Source organism: Tetranychus urticae, chromosome 3 (genome assembly GCF_039701765.1).
Source record: "Tetranychus urticae isolate SD_2017Ah chromosome 3, NJAU_TeUrti_SD_1.0, whole genome shotgun sequence".
Lineage (NCBI taxonomy): Eukaryota > Metazoa > Arthropoda > Arachnida > Trombidiformes > Tetranychidae > Tetranychus > Tetranychus urticae.
The window spans coordinates 23,853,926-23,881,285 of NC_142960.1; the positions used below are offsets into that span (position 1 = coordinate 23,853,926).

At 33.2% G+C, this 27,360-nt stretch overlaps 6 protein-coding genes and 1 long non-coding RNA gene across 8 annotated transcripts; 2 read left to right on the top strand and 5 right to left on the bottom strand.

Annotated features, from left to right (window-relative positions):
* Window positions 1-69: 69 nt before the first annotated feature.
* p130CAS (Serine_rich_CAS and FAT-like_CAS_C domain-containing protein p130CAS) lies at window positions 70-3,343 on the top strand. 2 transcript variants are annotated; one of them, XM_015932837.3, is made up of 3 exons: window positions 70-548; window positions 637-832; window positions 960-3,343. In XM_015932837.3, exons 2-3 carry the CDS (start codon window positions 694-696, stop codon window positions 3,230-3,232), a joined length of 2,412 nt encoding a protein of 803 aa, XP_015788323.2. In that variant the 5' UTR covers window positions 70-548; window positions 637-693; the 3' UTR covers window positions 3,233-3,343. The 2 variants fall into 2 exon arrangements, with proteins under 2 accessions (XP_015788323.2, XP_015788326.2); XM_015932840.3 differs by lacking the exon at window positions 637-832 and having other exon boundaries at window positions 217-548.
* Window positions 3,344-5,384: 2,041 nt separating this feature from the next.
* LOC107365119 (NPC intracellular cholesterol transporter 2 homolog a-like) lies at window positions 5,385-6,265 on the top strand. The gene is made up of 2 exons (XM_015932585.3): window positions 5,385-5,618; window positions 5,680-6,265. The coding sequence occupies exons 1-2, from the start codon at window positions 5,528-5,530 to the stop codon at window positions 6,045-6,047; spliced, it is 459 nt and encodes a 152-aa protein (XP_015788071.2). The 5' UTR covers window positions 5,385-5,527; the 3' UTR covers window positions 6,048-6,265.
* Window positions 6,266-6,409: 144 nt separating this feature from the next.
* Window positions 6,410-8,747, bottom strand: LOC107365353 (nuclear valosin-containing protein-like). Its single transcript, XM_015932845.3, has 3 exons — window positions 7,140-8,747; window positions 6,842-7,048; window positions 6,410-6,774 (listed from the first exon to the last, which is right to left on the bottom strand). Exons 1-3 carry the CDS (start codon window positions 8,625-8,627, stop codon window positions 6,496-6,498), a joined length of 1,974 nt encoding a protein of 657 aa, XP_015788331.1. The 5' UTR covers window positions 8,628-8,747; the 3' UTR covers window positions 6,410-6,495.
* A 459-nt stretch (window positions 8,748-9,206) lies between these two features.
* On the bottom strand, window positions 9,207-10,881 carry LOC107365082 (leucine-rich melanocyte differentiation-associated protein). The gene is made up of 5 exons (XM_015932546.2): window positions 10,509-10,881; window positions 10,316-10,455; window positions 9,867-9,993; window positions 9,663-9,747; window positions 9,207-9,532 (listed from the first exon to the last, which is right to left on the bottom strand). Exons 1-5 carry the CDS (start codon window positions 10,782-10,784, stop codon window positions 9,453-9,455), a joined length of 708 nt encoding a protein of 235 aa, XP_015788032.1. The 5' UTR covers window positions 10,785-10,881; the 3' UTR covers window positions 9,207-9,452.
* A 784-nt stretch (window positions 10,882-11,665) lies between these two features.
* On the bottom strand, window positions 11,666-13,135 carry mRpS9 (mitochondrial ribosomal protein S9). The gene is made up of 3 exons (XM_015932851.3): window positions 12,756-13,135; window positions 12,174-12,681; window positions 11,666-12,112 (listed from the first exon to the last, which is right to left on the bottom strand). Exons 1-3 carry the CDS (start codon window positions 13,044-13,046, stop codon window positions 11,745-11,747), a joined length of 1,167 nt encoding a protein of 388 aa, XP_015788337.1. The 5' UTR covers window positions 13,047-13,135; the 3' UTR covers window positions 11,666-11,744.
* A 555-nt stretch (window positions 13,136-13,690) lies between these two features.
* On the bottom strand, window positions 13,691-16,052 carry LOC107365274 (uncharacterized). The gene is made up of 6 exons (XM_015932760.3): window positions 15,791-16,052; window positions 15,623-15,724; window positions 15,162-15,545; window positions 14,997-15,092; window positions 14,785-14,936; window positions 13,691-14,686 (listed from the first exon to the last, which is right to left on the bottom strand). Exons 1-6 carry the CDS (start codon window positions 15,956-15,958, stop codon window positions 13,816-13,818), a joined length of 1,773 nt encoding a protein of 590 aa, XP_015788246.1. The 5' UTR covers window positions 15,959-16,052; the 3' UTR covers window positions 13,691-13,815.
* Window positions 16,053-24,383: 8,331 nt separating this feature from the next.
* LOC149093651 (uncharacterized) lies at window positions 24,384-25,092 on the bottom strand. Its single transcript, XR_016200104.1, has 3 exons — window positions 24,896-25,092; window positions 24,661-24,819; window positions 24,384-24,591 (listed from the first exon to the last, which is right to left on the bottom strand). It is a non-coding gene; the product is annotated as an uncharacterized LOC149093651 (long non-coding RNA).
* Between the last annotated feature and the right edge of the window lie 2,268 nt (window positions 25,093-27,360).

Below are 27,360 nucleotides of genomic sequence, written 5' to 3' on the forward strand. Positions count from 1 at the left end.
ACAAGTTAATTGTTAATTGATATTATTGACACAATCAGAGGGAAATAAAACATGCAATCACTGTTAGACTGATCTTTAGTGCGCTTTGCAAAGTGACATGAAATTTGTTCCAGTTGCTTCGGAGACTGAAATTTTCAGTGAAATCACAGCGAATCAGAAATCTTTTTTTACCTTTCTTTTAGCTCCATCTGATGTCACTTTGCTTGAACTATTTTAACCAAAAATTATTTCTTATAATTGAAAGCAGCTCTTATTGCTGTTTAACTTATTGGAGGATCAACTGATATTTGCGTGTTTTTAACAACTTGTGTACCTTTATATCATTAACATCATTTTAACAGAACACTGAAACATTTTGAACAGTAAACCTACTCAAAAATATTGACGGGAGCAACTCTCATGTTTGTTGACTCTCTTGCTCAGTTGATTGATCTCCAGATTTCTGGTTTTTCATTTTTTTGTCGCCATCAACAATTGTGATTTACTAATTGTAAAGGTTGCCTTTTCTTGTTATATTATTCACCTAACTCATCAATCTTATTGCTAATGTAAGTAGATTTACAATCAAGATTATTATTCTTTTGCATTCGAATCCAATCTTATTTCATTTTATTTGTCTTTATTTTCCCGTTCTAGCTTGTTCATCTATTATTTTAAGATTTGATTTTGATTTTTATTATTTTAAGTTTTTGCATGATGTTTAACCAAGTGCAATTAAACTCTGAACAAATTGATTATGATGTTCCTCCATCAACCTGTGGTTATCCTATTTATTTTAGTCTTTGTGTTGATGGTCGATTCGATAAACCTAATGATTCAATATTATCATTAAGTGAGTCTTTATTTATTTATTTATTTATTTATTTTCATTTGATTTACACCCAATTTGTCAAATTTATATCCTCTTAAATTGCCATTCCTAACCACTTATCAACTGATATATTTATATTATTTTACAGAATCGTCTTCCTCAACTCTGCCAAATCAAAATTCAAGATACGGTTACAATAATAGTGAGATAAATCGATACAATACATTGACTTTAGGGTCAAATGAGGAAAACAATAATTCAAAGCAAAATGTTTTAATACCAAATCGTGAATACAACTTCACCGAATTACTAAGATTATCTGAGCAGCCAGATATGTCTAACTCAACAGAAGTCTATGATGTCCCTCAACCTCATAATCGATATACCCATTGTTCAACAATATCTTCGAACACCAATCCAGTTACACAACCATCTTCTAAACCAAGTGATATCTATCCAGCTAAGTTAGTAATTACAAACTCATCTAATTATTGTGCCCCTTTCAGTGATAATTTCACAAAAGAAAATTGTTTATCATCACAAAGTGAAAACAATGATCCATCACGATCCTCATTGACTCGGATTAATTGTCCATCCTTACCATCTCGACATATTGGTCAGTTTGGATCAACAACATCTCTACCGTCACCTATTTCTAATGTACCAAGCCTTGAAACCTCTTCTGTTTCTTATTCAAGCTGTGATAATAATAATTCAAACCGATCTAGTTTACTTGGTCAATCATCTCTTGAAATATATGATGTACCTCCGATTAGAGACTTTCCACATCAAACTGACCAGGACAATGGATGTTGTTCCAGCTGTGGTTCTTCAACTTTGAATGGTTTAGCCTCTGGTTCTCTAAGAAAAATAGGTCATACTGTCGATAATCTGAATTCGAGTCATGATGCACAAATTTCTACATCTTCGTCTATCGATGATGATAATCAAGTCATTTATGATGTGCCCAAAAGAAGTTTAAGTTGGAATAATAAACATATCTCTTCACCTCAAGCTATAAACCCAGTTAAAGCCATTACTGCCACTACTCGATCTTATCCTTGTTACAATAATTCCTCTTCCGTACAAGACATTGATTCTCTTGGACTTGATTTAAACCTTGACAGTGGTCTCACCCTAGCAAATAGATTGGAAAATGAATCTCTTCAGGCAATCAACAAACTTATCGAATTAAGTTCAAAAGATTCTTGGAGAAAACTTGAAAATCTTAGACCAGTTTTGGATGAGCTGATGAAATGTTGCTCTCAATTGCGATTTGTTACCCGAGAGTTAGAAGTTTTCACTGATGGTCTTTATGTAAATTCATTGAAAAACTCTAGTTCATCAATTAATAACAAACTTTATCGATTATCCAGACAATTGAAAGATTCAGCCCACATAGTCATTTCCACCATTCAAAGTCTTAACTCACGAGGTTGGAATTTAAATGAGTTGACAGAATTAAAGAAAACATCGCATGATGAACTCGATCAGTTGATTGCCTGCATGCCCGGACTCAAAGAGGATATTAAACACATAATGTCGATAGTGAAATCTTGTGGAAACCTGTTGTTTCCTGAAAAAGTTAATAAACAACCTACACTTAACAAGATTAATAAGAGCAACATCACTTTGTCTAACAATGGACCAGTTTCAAGCTGCAAATCTAAATTTGAATCAGTGGAGACCCTGCCAAATAAACCACTTCCTCCTCCAGTTCCTCCAAAGCCATTGATAAATAAGAGACTATTGCCCTTGGCTCCTAAAGATAACCATGCTACAAGTAGGAATAAGGTTGATTCAAATCTTGGCAAGTCATTTCTATCTGGTGAAACTAGAACATCAAAAGCTAAAGAAGATGGAATAGGAAATTATGATGATGATGACAATGATGAAGACTATGCAAGTCTTGAGACAAGAGACAAAATGATGTTTGGCGAGAATAAATCATGCAACGATCTTTACACAGAACTAATAGATTGTAAAGATGAAAAAGAGTCTGATTTAGGTCAAGATGAATTAATAGATTTATCAACTGATCAATTATTGTCATTTTACTGTCCTTTACTGGAGGAAAACAATCAAAATTTAAGAAACGCTGTAAATGCTTTAATTTCAGCCATCAACACCAAACAATTGCCTAAAGTACTTATCAATTTATCAAAATTGGTAGTTATTGCTGGTCAACAAATGATTTTTATTGGAGATACAATTAGCAGAAATGTTTCGGGGGAAATACGCTGTTATGTTGCAAAATGTTCTAATGCACTGTGTGATTCCCTCAAGAATCTGTTAAATAATACAAAAAAGGCCGCTAACTTATTTCCATCAGCACCAGCGCTTCAAGATCTTTTAGATTCAATCGTCCAAGTTTCAATTCATTCTGACCAACTTACTCTTCTGAAAGATCAATTGCGATAAAATACTTAAAAGACAAAAACTGTTCGAATATCATTAAACACTTATTGTTTTTGCATATTATTATTATACCAATCAAATAAATTAAAACATGGCCATTATTATTAACGAAAATCACTTTGATTTTATATATACATTATAACTTGTTCACCCAAAGCCAAAATTATACAGTAATTATAAGTTTATTTTTACAAAAATTCAGCGCCATCTACTATACTGCCGAAGCCTAATGTCTACCGTTGGTAGTAAAGTTGATGGCGCTATTTCGCTAAAAATAAACGTATAATTACTGTAAATAAAATTCTAGCATTTCATCTGAAAGGGAAGCTCCTCTCTCCTTAAGAGCCGATTCGATATGATGTGATTTAATTACTTTTCTTCGTCTAAAGTTCCAATTTCATCATACTCGGTGTGTAAAAATGTCTGTTGTGTTTTTCGAATATTTTCTTTATTCTTTTCTTCGATTAAGCTATAATTGATACAGTAAATGTTGTACAGTGGGGAAGTAATTAGTAGAACTGTTCGATGTGACCGCCGTCATTTTCGATAATTGCGAGGCATCTATTTTTGAAGTTAAAAATCACGTTACAAATCTCTTCATGGGGAATTTTCAAGAGTTGTATTTTGATTTGTTCTTTGAGATCTTTGATGTTTTTCGGTGCTGTTTTGTAGACTTGATCTTTCAGTCGACCCCACAGGTAATAATCACATGGATTTATGTCGGGAGAATAAGGGGCCAGTCTATTCCGCAACCAAATCTTTTGCTGTAGCCTAGTCCGATAACACGGCCTGGGAAATTGTCATGCAGGTAATCCATCACATCTTGCGTACGGTGTAGTAGAGCACCGTCCTGCATGTATCAATAATCATCTATAGCATTTTTCTCCTTTATCTGGGGGATGAAATATTGTTGGTAAATTTCCAGGTAAGCCTCACCATTGACATTGTCATCAAAGAAATACGCTCCAATTATCCCTCTTGGGCAAATAGACCACCAAACTGTGACTCTTTTAGGCTTCATTTGTATTTCAGCAAAACGATGAGATTGGTTTTCGCCCAAAATCCATAGTTTTGTTTGTTAACATAGCCAGATATCCAAAAATGGGCCTCATCACTGAACCAAACTTTATCACCTTTCAATTCGCTACTGTTCATCTTATTAACCATTTTTTGAGCAAATTGGAGTCGCCTGGTTTCATCGAGATCGCTCAATTGCTGGAAACATTGAATCTTGTATGGATAAAGTTTCACTTGTTCAACCAAACACTGCAATGCTTTCGGGGACAAGCATAACTCTGAAGCTCTACCAACAGAAGATTCTTGGTTCTTTTTATAGAATTCTTCGCATTTTTTGACATTTTCTTCCGTGACTATAGTAACAGTTCCCTCAACTTTTTCCTTAAGATTAGGCAAAATTGTTCCAGTATCATGAAATTTTTGAACAATTCGTGTAATTTGTCCCTCGTCCGGAAGATCACGATAACTATGCTGACCCAGATGGTCTCTGAGAGCTTTTCTAGCCAGGGAAGGTAATTTTTGATGATACCAGTACATTTCGACCAATAGAATTTTAGCTTTCTCAGTACCGGTCAAAGTTGATCAAGTTCCTGATGTTGATTGCTCACATTGCATTCTGTGTTAATTGTCTTTAACTTGTTAAAATCAAAAATTTTCATGAAAAAAACTTTATAACAACTTTTAGAGTATCAATAACTTTTGTTAAAAGTAAGCTATTATTAACTTAGCTGTAGACCCCAAAAAGCCGACCAACGTCCTGAAAATGGTGCGTTTATTATCGCATGGGCTGTATCTTCAGCCGTTTGGTCAAAAGTTCGTATTTCCGCTTCGATAATGATAGCATAAGTGCCAATTGTATCTTAATAGTGATACAAAATTGTGAACTTGTTTTATCCTTCATATTATATTTATGACAATTAACTATCATGATTAAAATGATGATTTGTTTAAATTGATATTTCAACTCAATTAACTCTTAGTAGCTTTGCTCTATTATCCTTGAGTAATCATTGAGTAAACTGTCATAGTTCGAACTTGGATCGCTTGAACTTGATCGGTAATCAAATGGAAGCTAAAATTGGGTTTTATTGATTTTAATATTGAAGCTACAAAAATCAAGGTAAATCAACATTCGTTTTGTATCACAGTTACATATTGAGGTTCAAATTGCGAATTTAATCGTTTAGCAAGTCAACAAGATTGATATTTAATAAATGACAATTGAATGAATGAGACAGTTATTGCTTCATTGTCTAACCAAATACCTGATTAAAACAAACAATGTTATTAATAGAAATGCTATTTTCAGTTTTCCTTTTTAGTTCCACAGTTAACTCGGTTTTTGGTCAATCAATCAAATATGAGACGTGCGGTAAGTAAATTGCATCTAATTGAACAAATTATTCAATGGTTCATATTTATTTGATTTACAGGCAATAAAACTAATGATCCATTGTCCGTTATCATCACTGGCTGTGAGGATTCAAAGATTTGTACTATCAATCGGAGTGAACCCATTCATTCTAGTTTAAATTACATTTCTCCGATCGACGCTCCAGAATTGAGATTGAACATTTGGGCCAAATTTTTCAGCCTCTGGATCCCAATCAAATCGGAGCCCTTACGAATTTGTGGACAATACGGAGTGGAATGTCCAATCGTTAAAGGAAAAGAGTACCTTTATAATATGACTGCCAATGCTCCTTGGCTTCAACAAGTACAAACCAAGATTCGATTAATGTTATCATCGCCTGAAAATAAACCAATCGTTTGTGCCATCATCGAAATTCATATTGTTTAAATATCAAATCAATGGAAATATTGAAAATTAATAATCTTAACCAGTCACTGAAAATCATTTAAACTAAACCTGTTGGATTCAATGGAATTCATGGAATTCATCCAGCAACCAGTGTTTACAATCATTTAACTGTATTTGATGATCAGCTTTGATCATTGCCAAATTATATATCAAATTTTGAGTCAAATTAAGAGCTAGATTGTGAACTGAACTGAAAATTTAAATGTTATTGTCTGAGGTTAAAATTTATGATGGATTGTTAAACTTGAAGCATTCAGAGCATTCTCAAATACGATCATTATTATTACCAAGAATCACTTTGATTTATATTAATTATTATAATTTGTTCACCCAAAGCCAAATTAACATTAAATCTGGCATTTGTTACCATTCTTTAATAAATTCTGTATGAAATTACAGTACAAGATCAAAATTTATCAAATAGTCTTTAAGATAGTCCCACTTTTTTCGCTGATTTCAAATAAAATTCTAACATTTCATCTGAAATGGAAGCTCCTCTCTCCTTAAGAGCCGATTCAATATGATGTGGTTTAATTACAAATTTTTCTTCGTCTAAAGTTCCAATTTCATCATACATTTCAATACATGCTATTGTGTGAGCTCTTTCAATTAATCCTCTCAAGTCAGCTCCGGTAAAATTCCTGAGACGACTGTCATATGCTATTGATTTAAGAGAGACTTCCGATGAAAGTGGTGGTTTGTTATTCTAAAATAAAAGGAAACAAAATTAGTTTTGATGCTTTCCTTTGTTTTTTTACCAATTTGAAACTTACTCTCGTAATAGCTTTTAGTATATCCAAGCGGGCTGCTTCATCGGGGACACCGACATAGATGTGATTATCGAAACGACCGGGTCTAAGAATAGCAGAGTCTAATACATCAAGTCTATTAGTAGCTGCTAGTACTAAACATGATTGGTTATCAAAACCATCCATTTCAGTTAGGATCTGACTTAGAACACTTTGAGTTACGTTTGAGCGCTATTGAAAAATGAAAATAAGGAAACAATTAGTTGAATGAAGAAATTGAGAATCAGCAAAAATTAAAAATATTTGTCCTCATAATAATTACCTCGGATGCAGCTCTTTCGGTACACAATGCGTCTATTTCATCGAAAAATATTACACAAGGTTTTGCTTTGGCCGCTTTTTCGAAAATATCTCTAATTTTTCTTTCAGATTCTCCAACATACATATTCAAGACTTCTGGTCCCTTCACTGAAATAAATGCTATTTCACCTTCATTCGCGATTGCTTTGGCAATTGAAGTTTTACCACATCCTGGTGGACCATGAAGTAATATACCACATGAAGTTTTACCACGCATAGTTTTCTCCATAAAAGCTGGACATTTAACTGGCAACAAAATAGTTGCCATCAACTTTTTCCTAATGTGGTCACATGCTCCAATATCTGCCCATGTTATAGCAGGAATGGATGCGAAACCATCTCTTTTAAGTGAAGGCTTGATTCTCTTAAGCGCTATGTAAAAATCAGTGTCTATCACATTTCTGGAAATATTTGTTTCGGTTTCCATACTCTCATCAAGATCACTTGATTTTTCATTCGGTTTGCGTGTCTTGTTTTTTCTAAGTCTTTCATCAGCTACCAATCCAGCTTCGTCAACAAGATCGCGAAGATCAGATCCAACATAACCAGGAGTTTTTGCACCAAGTTCATCAAAATTTAAATCCTCATTGATTTTGATACTTTTACTTAGAACTTTTAAAATTGAACTACGAGATTTTTCATCAGGAACATCAATGTAAACTTTCTTGGTAAATCGTGCAGCACTCATGAAGCCATAATCTAATGCATCAACTGAGTTGGTGATACCAATGATTATAATATCAGAAATCTCTTTATTCAACTCTTCAAAGGATTCAATGAGAGTATCCGTCATTATTTCTCTGTCATTATCATTCCGTGAATCTGTGCGTTTTCCTACAATACGTTCGAGTCGATCCATAACTATGATACAAGGTTGCATACTCCGAGCAAAATTGAATAAGTTTCTACATGATGACTCTATCTCTCCAGGGTTACCAGTAAACAAACGACTGAATGTACATTTCAGTGCAGGTAGTTTACAGTGATTAATTATTCCCTCGGATAACTTACTTTTACCAACTCCAGAAACACCAGAAATAAGAATACGCTTACATCCATTGTAACCGAGTTCAACTAAATTTCTTTGTTCAGGGTCCAAATATTCCTTCAAATCGTTAACAATATCATCAATACCACCAAGGTCCTCAAAATTGGCCGAGGGTGAAAATAGATAACGCTCTTTAAGACGAGCCTTTTTCTTTAAGGCTTTATCAATTTCTTTAGTAGCCTCTGTTTCTTCCTTTGATTCTTTAATGGAAAACTCTTTTTGTGGCGTGTTTATACCTCGTCCAGTCATATACAGCTGACTAAGAGTACGATTAATTGAGTTAGTGTCGGGATGATCACCGATTCCCCCATCAGAGTCACTGGCAGTTCCTAACTGAATCGTTGAAGGAGTCATACTTTGCCTTTTTCTTTTATTCTTCTTAACACTATTATTACGAGACATCTTAATCGATTAAAGAACAGTAACTCACTTAATTAAAGACAAAATTTACAGATGATCAAAAGTTAAATAAACAATGAAGATTTTGTTTTTTAAACAGAAGAAAAGATTGAACATAAACAAAACAAAACTCACATGTTTGCATTTTTGCCTGCATCCATCTATCGATTAAATCGATTATCATCAGGGAAAGATCGATTTTTCATTTCCTGTGCAAAATTTAATTTTTAATGATTACGATTGCATCCAATTAAATCATTGCCATTGTTCGTTGCTTATGGATATACTAATTCACTGAGATTACGAAAATTTCAAATACTGCTTTGAATTTTCAAGTTTTGTATGCCTTTCCGATAGGATATTAGATAAATATAAAATCATATTGCTAATTGCTCAACTAGAGATTGGAAAATAAATTGTAAGTCGATACGTTTCTGAAATAGATGGCTTGCACTTTTTCCCAGACGAAATAAGATAATTCCTTATTACCCAAAAAATCATTTTTCAATCGATTGAAACTGATGAAATATTGCTGTTATTAATTGCTTTGACTCAGGTGAGTGAGGTTAAATAAACTCGAAATGAGATTGAAAAATTTATAATTTTGAACAAATAAGTATGAAAGAATAATTACAAAATTTATCTCCTATTTAATTTTCGAGAAGTGGAGGTTTGGAAGTCGGTTAAGATTCCTCGAAAATTGGTTAAGATTCGTGAAAAAATTAGTAAATTTTCATTATTCAGGTTATCTTTGTAAGCTTAGGTCTTTTTCAAAGTCCAAAATCTATAACACTGATTGTTATTTAACAATTGCCATATTTTGAGTATTCATAGATGATTGTTTCGAATGAAGCGATTTCCTTCAGATTGTTTACCAGTATATCTATATTTAAGTCTTCCGTAAGCTCCTGTGAAAATTTAAAAAAACATTAACAGTGTATTAAAAACAGAACTGTCTAAAGTGAAAAGTTAGGCGAATCAAAGTTAGTCCTACATCAGGTAATTTAGTTAAATATTTCAAACAAGATTTCAACGAACCTTTGGGAGTGATTTTATCACTGTAGTCAATTGCTGGTAAAGGTGAGTACACTTCATCTTCAAATTCATTCTGGTTATCGTTGAACTGCAAAATAAATAAAAAGGTCAGTTGAAAAATATTTTCCTAATAAAAGAAGGAAATAAACTCCGAGAATTTGTAACATTTATAGTTCAATAATATGTAATTTTCTTAAAAAATATTACCAGATCTTCATCAGGACGAACAATCCTCATGTAAGGGCCAATTTTGCTAGCTTTACGTTTCTCTGACTTAGTTAACATTGAAGAGTCCAAGAAGTTAAGCTTTGGAAGCTTGAAGAGGACAAACAGCCTAAAAGAGGTAATTGGTTAAATTTGAGGTTATTGAAGTTATATTTGTGTGATAAATGTATGACCTTAGCACACAATCAATTTTCAACTATGCATGTGTAGTTAGTAACCTCAAAACGCTGTAACAAATCAATTGGAAAAAATATTGATGTTATCATTTAAATTCATCGATTGTATAATAGAGCGATAAGAATGCCCAACACAAAAAACGAGCTCATTATTATTTTATCAAAAAGAAATCTTCTGATTGCGAATCATTACTTCCTGGAAAGGTTAACTACACACTGTTGAAAATTTTGAAAATCAAATTTAAGTGTTGTTACTTGTATCTTAGGTAGTCATTTTCGTCGTCACTTGCATTCGATAATTGATCAGGGCAAGCTGGATTGCCAAGTAAGCTTAAGTAGCGTAAATTTGGGTACGCAATACTCAATTTTGTCACCAATTTTTCAAGATTTTGAAACTAAAAGAGAAGGAAAATTAATTCGCTGCCATTTCCTCAAAGATCCAACTTACTTTATTTTTATTGATCGAAAGTGTATTCAGTCTGAGGTTGCATGGGAAATCAACATTGTCGTCTAGCTCATTGTTATCCAAAATTAATTCTTCAATAGTCGTAAATCTGTCCAAACCAGAAAGTGATTGTAATGAGTTACAACTGAGATCCAAACGTCTAGCTTTAGGTCCAAAGGAATCACCAAGAAAGAGAGGAATTTTATGACATTCTTGTCCAATGTAAGTCAAACAGCAATTTTCCCAAACAAACGAATCGTTTGAGTCGTAATGTCGCATCTTTTGAAACCGAACTCACGTTTTGAAATTAAGAGTCGATCAAAAAGAAATTGTTATAAAAAATAGAGTATTGTAAGGAGCTTCTTAGAATGATTAAGTGCAATACTAATCCTAAAAGTTGATCAGAACAATGTTTATGTATTGCAAATTGTAAACAAGTGTCTCCACCTGAATGGTCTCCACGGGTTACTAACCACAGTAAAAGAAGGGATCAATTGGAAATAACGAATCGTCAAACTGATAAATAACTGTAATTGAATGTTGCGAATTATTTTAAATTTAGTTTTAATTATACGATTTCAAATGATTTTTTCTGATTACCCAATGAACTGGACTAAGGAAGATTTTTGTCTCTTTTTGATAAAAGGGAGACACCGCAATTGCGTTTAGTGGGAACGATGTAATTCTGATTAGCTTGATGAAAACTAAAACTGTAATTGCATAGCTGCTAGTCTCAGGAAAATAAACTACTCTCATGAAGAATATTGAATTTAATCTGTGTTTTTGATAGTTAAAGTGGGAAAACACTTTGAATTGCTTCGGATTAAAGGAATAAAAGAAAATATTACTCAAGAACAGTATATATCTAGAAGAAACAGTCAGTTTTGCTCTTTTTTCAATTCATTGATTTTTGTTTCTTAAGCTTTTGGTGTTTAGTGTAGCTTGAAAAATTGATTTTGTTTAATATAAGCTCTTTTTTGTAAGACTGTTTCGTTGAAAGTTTGATCAGGACAATACAGCTTTTTTTGTGTTTTTTAATGTTCGGGTATTTGATTTTTTTCATTCTTTCACTATTTGTAACTGATTGTCAAGAGTTTCCGTTCAACTTTGGTGAATGAACGCATTTTAATGTTAAGATTAGGAAGAAATAACTTATCATATCCAATATTCATTAACTATTTATTGACTATTGTTGTCTGTACAAGTGAGCAAAAATGATAAATACATGATAACAAATAATTATCGAGGTCGGAATTTCGGAGTTTTCCTGGCACCTTTCATTCCAACCTTTTTTCTTTCTAAAATTCTTCTGTCTTTAGTTAATAATCCAGCTAATCGCATACTCTCTATCATATGTGGATCAAGGAAACTAGTTAAGGCTAAGGAAGTTCCATGACGGATAGCTCCAGCTTGAGCAGCTTCACCAACTCCTTCAACCGTTGCTTCAATGTCTACTTTGTTCAACATATTTGTAAAAAGAAGCGGAAATAAGATTTGATGCCTTTCTTTAAACTGCGGAAAATAGAGAATGTCATATCCATTTATATCTATATTACCACTTCCATTTCCCCAAACGGTCACTTTGGCTTTGCAATGTTTTCGAAAACCTGATGAATTAGACAATAAAGAGTTAGCATTTCAATTTTTTCATCTAAATTCGCAACTCACCTTCAGCTTGAGCATATGGGCGACCTTCTTCATTAAAAGTGATTGGAGCTATTTCTAATGTTGAAGCTCTCTTTTCTAGTTCAACTCTGAATTTCATCAAAAAATCTTGCGCCTCTTTAGAATAAGGATGATCTGCCAATCTTTCCAGTCCGGTTGTTAATTGATTCCATAAGTCCTTTTGTACGCTTTCACCTTTAGATGATTGATACTCTTGGCGAGTTAACCAACGGGAGCCGGTAAGCTCTGCTTTGGCAGATGGAGGTGGATTTAAAACTCCATTGACCATCATTTTAAGCTTTTGTTCATCGCATTTTTGATAATAATCATACAAATCATGCATGTCTTCGTATAAATTTGGCTTCCCTGTGTAAGCCAAAAAGTGATAGGGTCTTCCAGAAGTATCGAAATCAGCACTTCTGATCTTAGGATAAACTTCTTCTGGAGAAAGAAATTCTGGTCGGCTAGCTTTTGAGAATAAACCACTAGGAAGAAGATATTTAATCGCCTCCTATTAAATACAAAGAAATAAATATGATTGAAGAAAATTGTAAATTCAATGTTAATAAAAATTCTGTCACTCACCTTAATATTTGTTTCGGTCATACTGTTGTAATCAAAACCCATTATATTGGCAAGGTGACGTTTGCCTAACTCATACTCCTCTCTTTGTTTATTGATCATTTCAGCATTCTTTTGAGCTGATTCTAAATATATTTTCATGGATAAACTGATTCTTTCTAATTTGCCCAAACCTAATTCAGATAAAGCTTGTGAGGGTTTCCTCAATAAATCCTTAGGCAATTTTGAAGGAGTGTTAGAACTCGCAAAAAGACGATTCGTTGAAGAATGAAGAACAATCCTTTTGAATAACATTTTTATCAAAATTAAAACTTAACCAATATTTTCATATAATTTATTAAAAAACTACAGAAACAGAATCTGTTTAACAGATTCGCACATTTCTTCAGCTGCCAAACCAAAACAATGTTGTCTGCATTTAGGGTAGAAATATTTATGCCGCGCTTTTTGAAATTTTTTTATTAATATTTTCACAGTAAACTCAGGTGTTTAATTCAACATCAACTAAAAATTTTTAATAGATGATTTTAAAATGCTAGAAATGGCTTCAATTATGACGTCTTTGAGCTTAGCTGGACCTGATTGTCAATATTCAATGATAGCTAACAACATTACTAGATTTTAAGACTAGTAATACTAAACTGTATTGTGTTTATATAATTAAGATGAAATGAAATGTTTGTCGATTGATATTTATGTTTTACAACTTGAATTATGATCGAAATATTAAAGTTAACAAAGTAATTCCAAACTATATCTTCATTATACAGGTAAACGGAAAGAAAGTGCTTAAAAAGAGTGCCGTCGAATAGACAGATCATAGTAACTTTAACAAATTGTCTTTTCCCGTCTTTTAAATAAATTGTTCTTTCTTCAGTAAAGATCTTCCATTCAAAATAAATTTCAAAGCATTAAATATTTTTGTACACCTTAGAGGCTAATGAATCAAATGAGTTTATAGTAAAATTATTGGGTGCATGATACAATTTTAATCTTAGGTAAAGGGAGGAAGAATAAAATAGAAATTTGGACGGGAAAATGGGTGTGTGGGAAGATATTAATTTTAATTTGTTGATGATGATTGCGATGTAATATCGCGATTTTTATCAGAACAATTGAGATCAGAACAGATTTCTGGAACCGGTATAGATTGACTAACGGTGGTTAATTTGTTGTTGCTTTGGTTGTTTTGATTCCATCTTGAATCTTTAATCACCGAGACATAGTCTTCACTGGATCGACTAATTATTTTGACTGCTGAAAATTTAGCTCTTTGGTAAGCTGAGAGAATGTTAAATCCGAGGAATCTCAAACAAACATACTCGATGAGAATTGCACATCCGACAGAGATTGTTCTTACACTTATGTGCTGATAAAGTCTGACTATCATATAAGCACCGGCAATAGTTATCGCCATTAAAATGGTGGTTCCTCCAGTTTGTAGCCAATGGTTAATAGTCAAACCCGATGGTAACCAAATTTCACCTCGATCTACAAGGTAAGGCTCATTACACACCTTACAATGTACATTTTCTGGACTTGAATGTGACTCCATGAGCCATTGTTTGAGACAATCATGATGAACCGCAGAAACATCACCTTTACAAGCACAAGGTTGAATAAGAGGACCGACATCTTTACGATCAGCATCATAGCAAATCCAACAGTCAATAGACCGAGATAAGTTGTCTTGATTTTTTGTTCCCCATGCATTAATTGAGTTATCCACCAATAAAGCCGATTCAGTCTCAACGGAACGTGGATCGTGCAAAGATGAGTCACTGGGATCTCTTTTGAGAAGACGTCTAGGGTTGAGAACCCAAAGCCTTTCAGGCCTGACACAATTCCATAATACACATGGATACCAAAGAGCGATGCCAATTTCACTGAGTCTGAAGATTATTCGATACGCATTTCGGCTGAGAACTGGGACTCTAAGGCACGAAAAGATTAATTTAAATTGTATTTAAATAAAATAAAAAATGAGATAGGAAAAATAGACTATAACATAAGTTAATTGATATAAACTTACTTTTCTTTCCAAAGTTCATCAGCCACTTCAGAAAATAGAAAGAGTACAGTTATGAGTAGCATCGTTGCTTGAGAAATCAAACCGAAGCGAGATTGTTTAAGTTGTGATAAGTTAGCCTGGCAACTTTCTCCCTGAATGAATGCTCCTCTAACCTGTAAATAAAAAATTAATTAAAATTTGAATGGCCTAAGAATAAGAATAAGGCCACTTACTTTGAAATATACTTCAACGCCATAAATGAGGAAAAATATAACTACCAGCAACATGAGAACTGCATAGATGCTGTTAAAGACTCGCATGAACATACTCTGTAAGGTCAAAACATCAAGATTAAAATTGAATTTTTACTAAATTAATTTATAAAAAATTAATCTTACCTTATCGATATCATGATCGTCGGAAAACTGGAAGAGTAGTAGCTCAGCAACGAGTAGAGAATATGAGACAATATTGAAAAGCACAAATCCAGAAAACGATTTGCTCAAAAAACTAGGCCTTGAAACGTTAACATCGTACAGATGAAAAACTTCAGCCCAAAAACAAACAACTAGAGATGATCCACTTAGGACTAAAGGATAATAAGCATTCATTAAACCATTAGCCCAACGAAGAGAAGGGTTTGTTGGTGATGAAAAATAAAATCCTCTGATTGCAGTAGCAACACAAATGAAGAAGTATAGAGCTTTCTGTGTTGTTATTTTAAAGCTTCGGATAATTGACCGAGGCTTTATTCTTTTGAACTCTGAGTTGATACAAAGGACCTGTAAGATAAATTTAAGGATAATTAGTAATTAAATTTGGTCATTAATGAACGAGAGGTTGATTCTTGTTTGCTTACCAATTGAATGAATGAAGTCGCACAGATGAAATAATAAATGGTTGACAAGGCTAGGTAATAACTGTAGTTTGGATTGTCACAGGCTTGACCAGAATATTCGACCTGAAAGAATATAGATACACAGTTGTTAATATTAGATTTCAAAAATTAAACAAAGCAATTACTCACCTCACAAAAGCAAACGCCATCATAACAATCTCCATGACCTGAGCAATTAGATGTACAGTTCATACTTTCAGTAGGTATAGTTAATTTAAAGCCATAACTAAGCTGGAGCAATTTATTATCGCAGTCTTTGAAAGGCTCCTTCACCGTTAAACTGTTGACCATGGACATTATTTAAACTTAAAACCAATTACTCAAGTATTCAGATTCATAATAGCAATTAATTAAAAAAACAAGGTTACAAATGAAAACATCAACAATACCAACTCTGTACTCTTTGTTTGTCAGATAGCTATCAATCTTGCGAATGCGCGTTACGGTTTAGGTTTAGATCAAATTAGTCCAGTGGTTAGGACGTTTGACTATCCTATGTAAAACCCGGGTTCGAGTCTCCCTCTGGCCCTTTGGTTTCTCCTCTCTTTCTCTCTTCTCTCTCTCTCTTTCCCCTCTTTGTGAAACATTGTAAGCGAGCATGCCTCGTATTTGACTATGTAATTATAATACACTCTTGTAGTTCGTGCAAAAGCGAACAGTGTCGCCACTTGACACGCCCTTTAATTGATAATAAAAATTAGATACTACCTACTCACCTTTAGTTTTATCTCTCATCTATTTTGTTAATTAATTCATGAAATATCCTAATTAGAGTTTTAACTTTGTGACAAATCGATATGGGAATCTCTGCTGATCCCAGGGATATACAACTTAATATAGTTGATAGTGAAAATCGTATGTTAAACACAAGTGAACTTTTCTCACATGTCCCCATCACCTGCCACGTGTTACCCTTGGTGGTTAACAACACCTCTGTAAACGCTGAATTTGTGGTAAATTCATTTAACTCACTTTTTGACTTTATGGCCTCATCTATGAAAGCTGCAGATAGGAAAAAATCTGAGCAGAATTTCTCCATGATCAAGCAACTGTTTGGTGGTATGATAAATAAAATCTCAAATAACAACATTGACTGCGGATCTATCAACGAATCTCTAAAAAATCTATCAGAAGAAGTGAAAGATATTAAAGATAAGCTCTCCAGAGTCCAAGAAAATCATCAAAATGGAAATATGGCTTCCAGTAAAGGATCTTATGCTGATATGGTTAAAATGAAACCAAAGAGACAAAATGTGTATTTTAAACCCGCCGAGAATCAAACAGTTGATGAGGTAGCTAAAGAAGTATCAAAAATAATAAATAGCAACAAGAGACTTCAAGTACAAGATATCATAAAAGCTGGCAATTCTGTCAAAATCACCTCAACACAACTTGATTTTATCACCCAAGCATCTGAGATTCATGCCTCACTTGGAAATAAAGCTTGTATTGAACCTGAAAAAAAGAAAGACCCGATGATAAGAGTCATCATTAGGAAAGAGTCTATGGAAGATGAAGAAGATTTTAAAGTAAGGAACAACATAGAGGGAAAAGATATAAGACTTCTTTACAAGAAGGAAATTACCTCCAAGAGAGGTATCGAACTGGTTAAATTGGTCTACCGATTGTCTCCACAAACACTTGATAATCTTTCCCAATCTGGATTACTCTACTATAATGGTGAAGCAGCAAGGTTCAAAATTCATTACATGGTATCGGTATGCACTAACTGCTGGAGTCCTGGTCACAAGAAAAGTAAATGTGATAAATCCAAATTTGAAGCTCCATTAAAAGATAAATGTCAGATGTGTCAAAAAAAAGATCAACCACATGATCACTCAACATTCTCAAAAAGCTGTCCACTATTATCCAAAATGATAACCAAGGAAAGGAGAAACACCCAGTTCCATGCTTAAGGTAGTCAATCTCAATTGTCAGAAATCTGCTATTAAAACAACCAAAATCTTTGATCAAACAAGAAATGAAAAATACACAGCTTTTACACTTCAGGAGTTCCATGCTCCTACATTCAACACTATCAAAATTACCTCCAACTCCCTCTCCGTCTTCATGAATGACTACACAGCAATAATAGTTCCTAAGATCACTGAACCTAAATTGATCAAACAAACCGAAAATTTCACCATCATCACACTCTCAATCAATAGACAACGAATATTTCTGGTCTCTCTCTATGTCCGTGTAGTCCGACAGTCTACACTACTAGACCTATGATAATCAATCTTATTAAATCTATCTCCCTGGTTAAACATCTACCTGGTATCCTATGTGGGGACTTAAATTGTGAATTTCCAACTTGGTCAATAAGATCCAGACCTTCAACTAATGCTACTGCGAAAATGTTAGACGAATATTTTACATCACTGGACTTGTCTTATCCTTTCACACCGACAAATGAAAACTTTACCTACTTTAATAATGGCTGCAAAACATGGATTGATGCAATATTTATCAATAATCAAGTTGAAGTGACAAACTATCAAGCAAAATTTATCCATAAAAAAATGGATCACAAGCAATTAAGCTTTTTAGTCAATATTGTCGGTAAGAAACATGGTCTCGATAAGTCAACTAATGATGCTAAACAAATCGAAGTATTGGACAAAGAAGTATTTCTACTCAGACTGGTTGACACTATTCCTTCTTTGGATATAATAGAAAATGTCTCAAATAAATCCGAACTAGATGACCTGGTAACCAATCTGACTGTCAATACAATCAAAATAAAAAACTCTTCAATGATTAAGTTATCTCCAAAACCAGTAAAAGTCACCAAACCGATAATTACTAGAACTCTGAACAAACTTAAGAGGAGAAATAAATCCAATTACAATGCTAACAGGAGCTTCATAATTAATAACTTCAAATTACAATTAGCTGAATTCAATGGAAACATTCACAATGCTCATTATGACCACAGCAATCCAAAGATCTGGCCCAGAATTAAAACTCTATGTCAACAACCGGATACTTTTACCCCTGAGTTTGAACAAAACAAACTAAATACAATCAGGACCTTCTCCAATGAAACATCATACACTGACCTTACCGAGATATTTAAAGCAACCTCATTCACTCCGGAGACTGGAACTACTCTCAATAGACAAGAGTTTGATGAAGCTATTAAGAGTCTCAATAAGAATGCAGCTCATGGTATTGACCATCTAAATAAAGATCTGATTTGCTCACTACTTAAATCAAGATATGAAGAGATCTTCACCCTTTACGTTAAACTACTCACATTTGGTCTATTTCCTACCTCCTGGAAAATGGCGAGAGTAACAATTATTCCCAAATCAGATGGAATAAGGCCTAGGATGATCCAGATTCAAATTACATTCAGCCGTATTCTGGAACAGATTATACTTCACAAACTGGACAAAATCACACCTCCACAGTTCTTCTCTAATCAGTATGCCTACCAAAAAAACAAATCTACAGTGGACTTACTCCTCGAGATTAAAAACAACTTCCTTCGCTTTCCTAATAGATCTGAAATCCAACTTCTTGTTGCAGACATTGAATCAGCTTTTTCCAAAATACAACACAAAGATATTATTGATGCGCTAATTGGACTCAATTGTCCTCTCTCTCTGGTTTATATGGTTGTTGCCTTTTTAACTGATCGGAAAGCTGCATATCTCACCAAAAGTTCAATGAAATGGAAGGATATCAAAACAGGTGTTCCTGAAGGCTCAGGACTTGGACCAGTCCTTTATGCCTATGGATTTCAAAGGGTACTTAATGATTTACAAGAAGTTGGTTCGTTCAGAAATAAGAAACAACCTCGAAGACCTCCTAGCTTTGCCAAGACATTGGCTTATGCCGATGATCTCATAAATATTGCCTTTAGACAACCCAGCTTGATGGTTGCGTTAGAAAAACGATTCGACGAAATGAAAGCCATAATCAACAAATCCAACTTGGACATTCTTCCGGCTAAATCAAGGGTTATCCAAACCATAATCTCTGCATCAGACGCTCAAATTAAACAAGTACAAGTATCTGTAGTTCTAGGAGTCCCGATCAAACCTTGTATCACCCTTATTGACTATGATGAATTTACTAAATGCTTCAAGAAAAAGACTGAATATTTACTTAAAAAGAAAAATATAATCAAGTTAATGCCTCCTACGACCAGACAAATGATCATCAACACCTTCAACAACTCCCATTTCCTCTACTTATCTCCATTAATCGTCGATGATTTAATCAAAAATGATTCTCTAACAAAGAGACTCGAAGACCAATATGGTCTCTTATTCAGACTCATAAATAAGACTCAATTCCTTGAGAAAAGAGAACTTCTTGGATATCTTACAACCAATGGCTGCCTCATTTCCAAATCTCTTGAGATAACAATTAACAAAGGAATTAAACACCTATTGGAGCATGGAGTTATTCCCACTTATTACCAGAGGTTGATTGAGTTGGATCAAAATCTTGGTCCAATAGTTTCCTCTCGGAATCTTTGGTTTGGTATCAACCCAATGACACTTCAGATTACTCACGACTTCATGACTAAAAGATTTCTCAAAAAATACCGAAATAGGATTTCTTACTTTTGGCCTGAAAAATACTTTACCAAACTAAGAGAAATCAACTGGAAGGTTAAGTTCCTAATCGGGATATATGATTTTACTTATGATCACAAGAAGCCTTGTAGATGTGGAATCGGTTCGGCCATTCCACAGCATGTAATCCAATCATGTCCTATCTTCATGAATCATAAATATCAATTATCCTGTGCCTTTGGTACTCCAGGTCAATTCCACTGGCTAATCACCAAAGTCAATACAACCCAAGTTGACTGCCTAATCAGGAGAATGTATGGTACTATAAAGCACTCAAAGAAAAACTCCTGTTAATATTATGCTAGATCCAACAAGGAACCTCAAAATTCTTGAACTCAACTCTTAAACTTGAACAATATACTCATTATCTCAACATTGCTTAAAGGAAATACTCTCATCCCGTTGTAAATTGTCACTCGATGCAATTTCCTCTCATCATGTAATCTCACACCCATACCTATCCTTTTGTATGGAAATTTGTATATCAATCAATCTTACATACTTGTAGTTCGCGCGACAAGCGAACACCATCCCCACCCACGTTTACTATTATTTAGATATCAGGTTTAGGTTATGCTGCTTTGGAAATCCTGGTAAATTCAAATGGTTTATCTCGAGACTTGACGACAGGTGAGTCACAGCAATTACTAAACCAATTTTTAGTAGATTTTTGAAAATTAAACAAAATCAAAACAGATTAGTCCCCTGAAATGCTAACAGTAACTTATCATTCTTTTTTAACCTTCAATAATATTCTTAATCTTCCATAACTTACAACCCTTCTATTCAATACCAGCATTAACCAGGATTGACACAAAAATGATATCAAGAAAAATGAAAAATAATCTTCTTTCAAGATGTATAAATTAATCTGCTACTTTGATACTTTGTATTTCGCTCTTCGGCGAATAGGGCATCACTGCCTATTACTCAATAAATAATTTAGATTCTGGATTATGCACTTCATTTGTTTTTCATTCAAAAGCTACTGAAATTGACTACTGTTGAACCAGATTTTAAAGTTAGATATTGTTAGATAATATTATTGATTATATAGATTATTCACTTATATAGTCAAAGATAATTCAGTAAATGAATGGGTGTCTGAAACCATTTAACAATCGAAATTTGCGTGATCAATAAAGACCAGGATCAAATTCATATGATTGTTTTCAAATCAATGAAATCAAGCTGACTCAAGCTCAGAAAAAATCTAGCAGTCATAATTGAACGGTATTATTTTGAATTTTGCATGCATCAAATAAACTCAGATAATGTAAATCTATGACTGCAAAAACTTACGATCGTAAGACTTGATTACTAGATTTTATCAGACTTTGGACTTTAGAATAGATCAGAATATTTCATGTTAAAACTTGCAAGAATTACAAATTTCTATCAGTACTTTTACTAACACTTAAATAGTGAATTTCGGGTCTATTAGTTATCACTCAGTAAATGATGAAAATTCATTCAATCATAAACATAAAAATCTCTAATTGCTTTCATCGATACTTCAAAGTCTCGTAAACACATCCTTCAGAGCTATTCAAAGCTATAAGAGCTGAAAATGACTTGATAGTGTCTATCGATAAATACCAAAGTACAAATATGATGACGATGATAATCAAGAATGCACATGTAAAAGTAGGTAATTCATGTACAAGTGGTTAGTACAATTAGCATTAAAATTATCCATAAAAATCCATATCTTCAGTGAGTCTCCTCAATCTGAAGTAGAATCTAATCGAGGAATTAATATTAATAGCTCAAATATATGAATCAATAATAGTCTGGTATGTTTAATTAACAATATTCAAAATTGCAGGTTTCGTGATGATCAAGGTAAAGTGGATGAATATGAGACAAACATTACATGGAGAAGGAAGAAAAAGGAAAAGGTCAATGGCATTTGAATGAACAGTATTAGAAAAAATCGATTGAAAAACAAGGAATATAATCATTCTTGGTGGGTCAAAGAATCGTGAATGAACTCTCAGACTCCCATGTTTTCCTTCCTGTTTTTATTTTTCAATCTCATTGTTACTCATAACCAGTCTTGTATCACTCTGTAATCGTGTCTGTCTTGTGATGGGTTCCACTTGTTCAATACCAGAAGTCGGTCCACCGTTTCTTCACTCATTTAGTGGCAATAAATCGACTCCATCCGAGTCAACAATTGAAACGATTGAGCGACTAATAGCCTGTGATCGTAAAGGGAAAAAACACGGAAAACTGGATTCAAACTGTGATGTGAGTTATCATAAGAAATTTTTAATTCCAAGCGGTGCATTTCGAAATGAAGGTCGATTAGTGAAACCTGAGTCTAATGAGTTGTCATCTAAAGTGTACACATTCAAGGAGTACAAACAGTATTTACAAGCTAAAAGGGAATCCAAAGTAATCTCAACTCCAGTTACATCATTAACCGAGAAAAAAGGAGTAAACAATCAACGTTGTCGAACAGCAACAATTCGTAAAATAGGAAAAGACGAGAAACCATCATCCGTATCAACCTCAACTTCTTCATCTCCTTCATCATCTTCATCATCATCATCTCCTTTGGCGTCCTCAGTTGCTTCTTATTCAATATCAAATTCAAGTGCAGCCAAACTTGCTTCATCGCCAGCTAATAACAGTAAAAAAGTAATATGGCAAAAGACTGGTCGTAATTCAAGTGTTTCCGATAAGGAAAGCTCAGATGATTCTGGTATTGGAAGTCCATTTATACCATTAGAACCAGTCTCGTTGAAATCGAAACGAAGAGTCAGACCAACAGTTGATAATTCAGGACACAAAACTTGTTATTGGCCAACTGCTTGAAAGCATTAAACTTGGCAACTTGACATTGATATTAGTTCAAGATAACTCTTTGTAACTCAGATCATGTAATTTAGCAATTTCTTGATAACATCTAGTCCTTTGGATGATTTGAAACTAAAAATAAAATTGTACTTTTAATTCAAAACGTCATTAATCAGTCATTCAACTGTTTAATTGTTTTCACGTTATGCAAATTTAAAAATAAAACATTTCAGTCATACATAGAAGGTCATTTATCAAGCAAATCATGATTTTTCAAATGAACGGTTGTAGCTAAAAAGACACAATCAACACAATTGTTATGTTTATGCACAAATTGACACAAATGCTGAAAGAAAAATTACCAAAAAACGGTAAAAATGAATTTCGTTCAAATTTAGACTCTTTAAGTTAGGGATTTAAAAAGCTACATGTGAAAGCTGAATCTATTTATGCGATTTAAAAGTTTCTTTGATCAATGGTTTTCGAGAAAATTGAGTTCAAATTTGAAACTTCGATCGCCTTGCGTACAATCATGGAAGCAGATTTTTTTTGCAACTCATGTTTCTGACGTTACTTTTGATGATCAACCAGAAAATGTACTTACAAGGGAAGTACCCGAGGTCATCCGAATAAAAATTAATATTTATACCATAAACCAATTAGGTTTTATGAGTGTTTAATTGTCTCGAAATCTTTCGGGTAGCAAACAGAATTATTATGAAATTCAATTTTTTGCATGCAAAGTATGGTAAAGAGATGAGTTAAACAAAAAGGCTCATCGTAATGGGTTCATATTATTGCTTTCACATTGATCTATGGATAGCGATCGACAATAAATGGCGCTTTTCGAACCTTCTGTCCATTTGCCACTCAAAAGACGACGAACTGTATATTGTTTGTTAGTAACACGAATTCAATGACACACTAATCATTGAAATTTGTTCGGATGACCTCGGGTACCTCCCTTGTTGGTAAAGCAAAGCAGAGCAAAATTGATTCTGCTGATTATAACTTCGATCTTTGTTGGTGAAAAATTATTCGATTTGTTTCTATTATCGTTTACGGAACGTTCGTGAAAATAGTCTTAATTCGGCTCATTGCTCTATTACCCACTGGATTATTGGTCTGTGCATTAATCAAGAATGGAAGCAAGTTTTACGCGTTACGTTTTACGTTATCACTTCTATTTTTTAAGCCGTCTGTCTGTCAACTTTGGTCGGTTTAGTTGGTCTTTTGCTGGTTCTGATAAGACCAAATCTGATTCGTTATTTGTAACCAACCAAATAGAGCTTGACGAAATAATTTGATAGACTAGCTTGATATAATGCTATTAAATTTTTATTGATGAAATAATCGGGAGAAGTGTTTTAAGTTGCATCTTATTCTGGTTATTACATCAATCATATAATTATTTGTTTCGTCCTTTTGTCCATAAATCGTTTATCTTTTAATCCATCCAAGTTCATCGTTTAAAGCAAACCAACCAATTCTTCCAAATGCTGTAGCCATTTGTTGGCAAGGCTTAGATAACTGAAATAGAAAGCAATATCAATTTATTAATTTGTATTAATAACGGAACAGAATCTCAAGAGTTCATACATGCACAGCATTTATATCCATTGAGTCCTCCATCACAAGGTTTTTGGAAAATTTCTAAACCATCACCACTCAACTCACCAAATTGTTCACGAAAGCGTTCACGACAAACGTCTTCTGCTGGTTGAAAACGCAGGTTTGAACAGGGTATATCCAGACAACCTGTAGTTTGAGTACGAGATAGAAAACAAAATTATTACAGTTTGTCGGCTATAAGTTTACATAAAAATTTACTTACGACGTGGACGTTGAGCTTGAACACAATTATTATCATTTATGAGCATGGATAAGAACACAAAACTTAAAAGAAATAGTTTGTAGATCATTTTGAACTAAAATTTCAAAGTATTTGATTTCACTACAAAGTAATTAATATTTGTATAATTAATCAATTAAAGTTGGTTATCTTTATGGAACCAGGGGCATAACTTTATTGAAAATCAATCTCTTTATATACTTATTATAAAAATTGAAGAAAGAGGAAGAGAAAGATCGAAGTAAAACATATTTTCTTTTGGGTCAATCTAAATTGACGTACATTGCCAATCAAGTTAAATTGAAACAATGTAAATATGTGTTTAAATTTGATCTTAAACAAGTCAATCAAATAGTGATCAGAAAGCATTGTTTTATAAATGTCCAATGAATTGATGCCCAGGTGCCTTTCTTTCACATAATATTTCGTAAAATCATCTGGAATGTCCTGAATGAACTCACTATTGCCCTTGTCATTGGTGCAAAAACATTATCAGTCTAATAAATGGATCTCAACTAATAATATAATCTATGAATATCAAAGTTCGATGTTTAATATCTAATTGTCCAGTTTTGTTTTATGAATTTCTCATGAACTGAAAGTGTTATCAATTTTCGAATCAAAAAATTGCTCTCAAAGTCACTGAAGGTCTTGAGTAAATTTTTTGTTTTCCAATTTATCTTATTGTCGATGATAATTATTGTGAGTTTTCCCTCACGGTAAAATGGGTAAAAGTGAAATCTCATTAAATCATCTAAAACTTGAATTAGCGTTTGAAAAAGATAGCCTCTAGTTCTCTAACTCATTCAGTCACAGAAATCGGACGATTTGATTGAAAATCGAGCTTATGGGTTTTTCAGAAAATAAAAATTTAATTCCTCAAAATAAGTTCATTTTCTGGTTGGTCATAAAAGTTATATCAATGAAATGAATTTTATGAGAAAATCTGTTTCCATAATTGCATAAAAAGCGATCGAAGTTTCAGTTTTGAACTTGATTTTCTCAAGAACTATAGATCAGACAAATTTTTAAATCGCATAAATGGACTTATTTTGGTTGGCTTTACAAGCTGACAGAACCTAAATTTGAAAGAAATTCATTTTTACTTTTTTACAATTTTATCCATTTTCCTTTCAGCATTTATTCATGTGTTAAATGTGACAATTGTGTTGATTGTTTCTTTCAACCGAAATAAACAATATTTTGAGCAATTAACTGACTAATGTTGGAAACTAAATATATTTTAGATGCAGAAAAAGGTTTAGTTTTTCGCATTCTATCGGAATCTGGACATCGTTCTCGTTATTTTAAAGTGCTGAATACAAGTTTTTAGTTTCTAGTTAGTGTTTCATTCAAAGTTTTAGCAACACCAGAATTTATCTGATTTTGAATACTTAATCAATGATAAGCTAAAAACTTCAATGAATCTGATCAAATATATGGAACAATATCTATCTGTTTGCAGAGAGAATATTATCTCAAATCAGATGATTATTTTTATTGTTCAATCATTGGTGCAGCAAGCATTAGTCATGAGCTTAATAAGTTCGTTCAAATAAAAAATAATTCTAGTGAAAAAGGCAATATTATCTGTTGATTGAGAGTGCATTTGAGATAAAATATTACAATAATTGTAATACTTGTAATAATAAGTCTTTTCAATGATCAATAAAACTTCACAGAATATGATTCATAGCTAAAGGAACTCACATGCAAATCTATTATTTTTATTGTGATTGCTTTTATTATATTAATACATATTTATTTGTTTATATCAGTTCGTCATTCACTCAATTTAAATAAGGTAAAATTCAAAATGAATTTGCATCCATTAAACATTTTCAGAATGAATTTCAATCTTCCTTATGTAGCTTTTAATGGTTTATAAGAAAATGAGACTTAAAACGAAATTGAACGTTATTTTACAACAGAACTCTTCGATTTCCAGATCAAGCGCTATTTCGAGTTCTTATTAGTCTGAGCAAAGCGAAGACTAAGCTCTACAAAAATAAATCTAATCTTTTGACGGTTGCGGCCAAACCATACAATCGATTTCATTGAAATTTTGTACAAACATTCAACACATGTGTACGCATTGCGGAAAGGAGTAATGAAAAAATTCCTTACGTAGATGGGGGTTAAAATGTAAAAAGTGTGATTTTTTATGGTATCTTGGGCTTAAAAGAGCCTGAAATGACAATAAGAATGGAAAAGTCAGCGTTTATTGTATGTTTTCAGATATTACAATCGAGTGAAAAACCTTTGTTGGAAAATAATTAGAATTTATTTTTGCTCTTATTTCTAACGCGCGCTCAGACTACGCCGGCTTACGGCTGACTAGTAATATAATAGCTTAGGACCTTATTTTCACTAGCAGCCAATTTGTTGGTAGACATTAGTGATGGACTTTGAAAGAGATTACTAGCTTGAACCTTTTCTGTCTGCAC

Excerpts from the sequence above, each read along its gene's own strand:
- p130CAS (XM_015932837.3), top strand. The coding sequence starts at position 694 with ATGATGTTTAACCAAGTGCAATTAAACTCTGAACAAATTGATTATGAT. Across the intron at positions 833-959 it reads TGATTCAATATTATCATTAA|AATCGTCTTCCTCAACTCTG; the intron begins GTGAGTCTTTAT and ends ATTATTTTACAG.
- LOC107365119 (XM_015932585.3), top strand. The coding sequence starts at position 5,528 with ATGTTATTAATAGAAATGCTATTTTCAGTTTTCCTTTTTAGTTCCACA. Across the intron at positions 5,619-5,679 it reads AATCAAATATGAGACGTGCG|GCAATAAAACTAATGATCCA; the intron begins GTAAGTAAATTG and ends TTTGATTTACAG.
- LOC107365353 (XM_015932845.3), bottom strand. The coding sequence starts at position 8,627 with ATGTCTCGTAATAATAGTGTTAAGAAGAATAAAAGAAAAAGGCAAAGT. Across the intron at positions 7,049-7,139 it reads CCGAAAGAGCTGCATCCGAG|CGCTCAAACGTAACTCAAAG; the intron begins GTAATTATTATG and ends ATTTTTCAATAG. Across the intron at positions 6,775-6,841 it reads TACTAAAAGCTATTACGAGA|AATAACAAACCACCACTTTC; the intron begins GTAAGTTTCAAA and ends CTTTTATTTTAG.
- LOC107365082 (XM_015932546.2), bottom strand. The coding sequence starts at position 10,784 with ATGCGACATTACGACTCAAACGATTCGTTTGTTTGGGAAAATTGCTGT. Across the intron at positions 9,994-10,315 it reads AATGACTACCTAAGATACAA|GCTGTTTGTCCTCTTCAAGC; the intron begins GTAACAACACTT and ends TACCTCTTTTAG. Across the intron at positions 9,748-9,866 it reads TTCGTCCTGATGAAGATCTG|TTCAACGATAACCAGAATGA; the intron begins GTAATATTTTTT and ends TTTATTTTGCAG.
- mRpS9 (XM_015932851.3), bottom strand. The coding sequence starts at position 13,046 with ATGTTATTCAAAAGGATTGTTCTTCATTCTTCAACGAATCGTCTTTTT. Across the intron at positions 12,682-12,755 it reads TGACCGAAACAAATATTAAG|GAGGCGATTAAATATCTTCT; the intron begins GTGAGTGACAGA and ends TGTATTTAATAG. Across the intron at positions 12,113-12,173 it reads CCCATATGCTCAAGCTGAAG|GTTTTCGAAAACATTGCAAA; the intron begins GTGAGTTGCGAA and ends CTAATTCATCAG.
- LOC107365274 (XM_015932760.3), bottom strand. The coding sequence starts at position 15,958 with ATGTCCATGGTCAACAGTTTAACGGTGAAGGAGCCTTTCAAAGACTGC. Across the intron at positions 15,546-15,622 it reads CGACTTCATTCATTCAATTG|GTCCTTTGTATCAACTCAGA; the intron begins GTAAGCAAACAA and ends TTTATCTTACAG. Across the intron at positions 15,093-15,161 it reads ACGATCATGATATCGATAAG|AGTATGTTCATGCGAGTCTT; the intron begins GTAAGATTAATT and ends TTGACCTTACAG.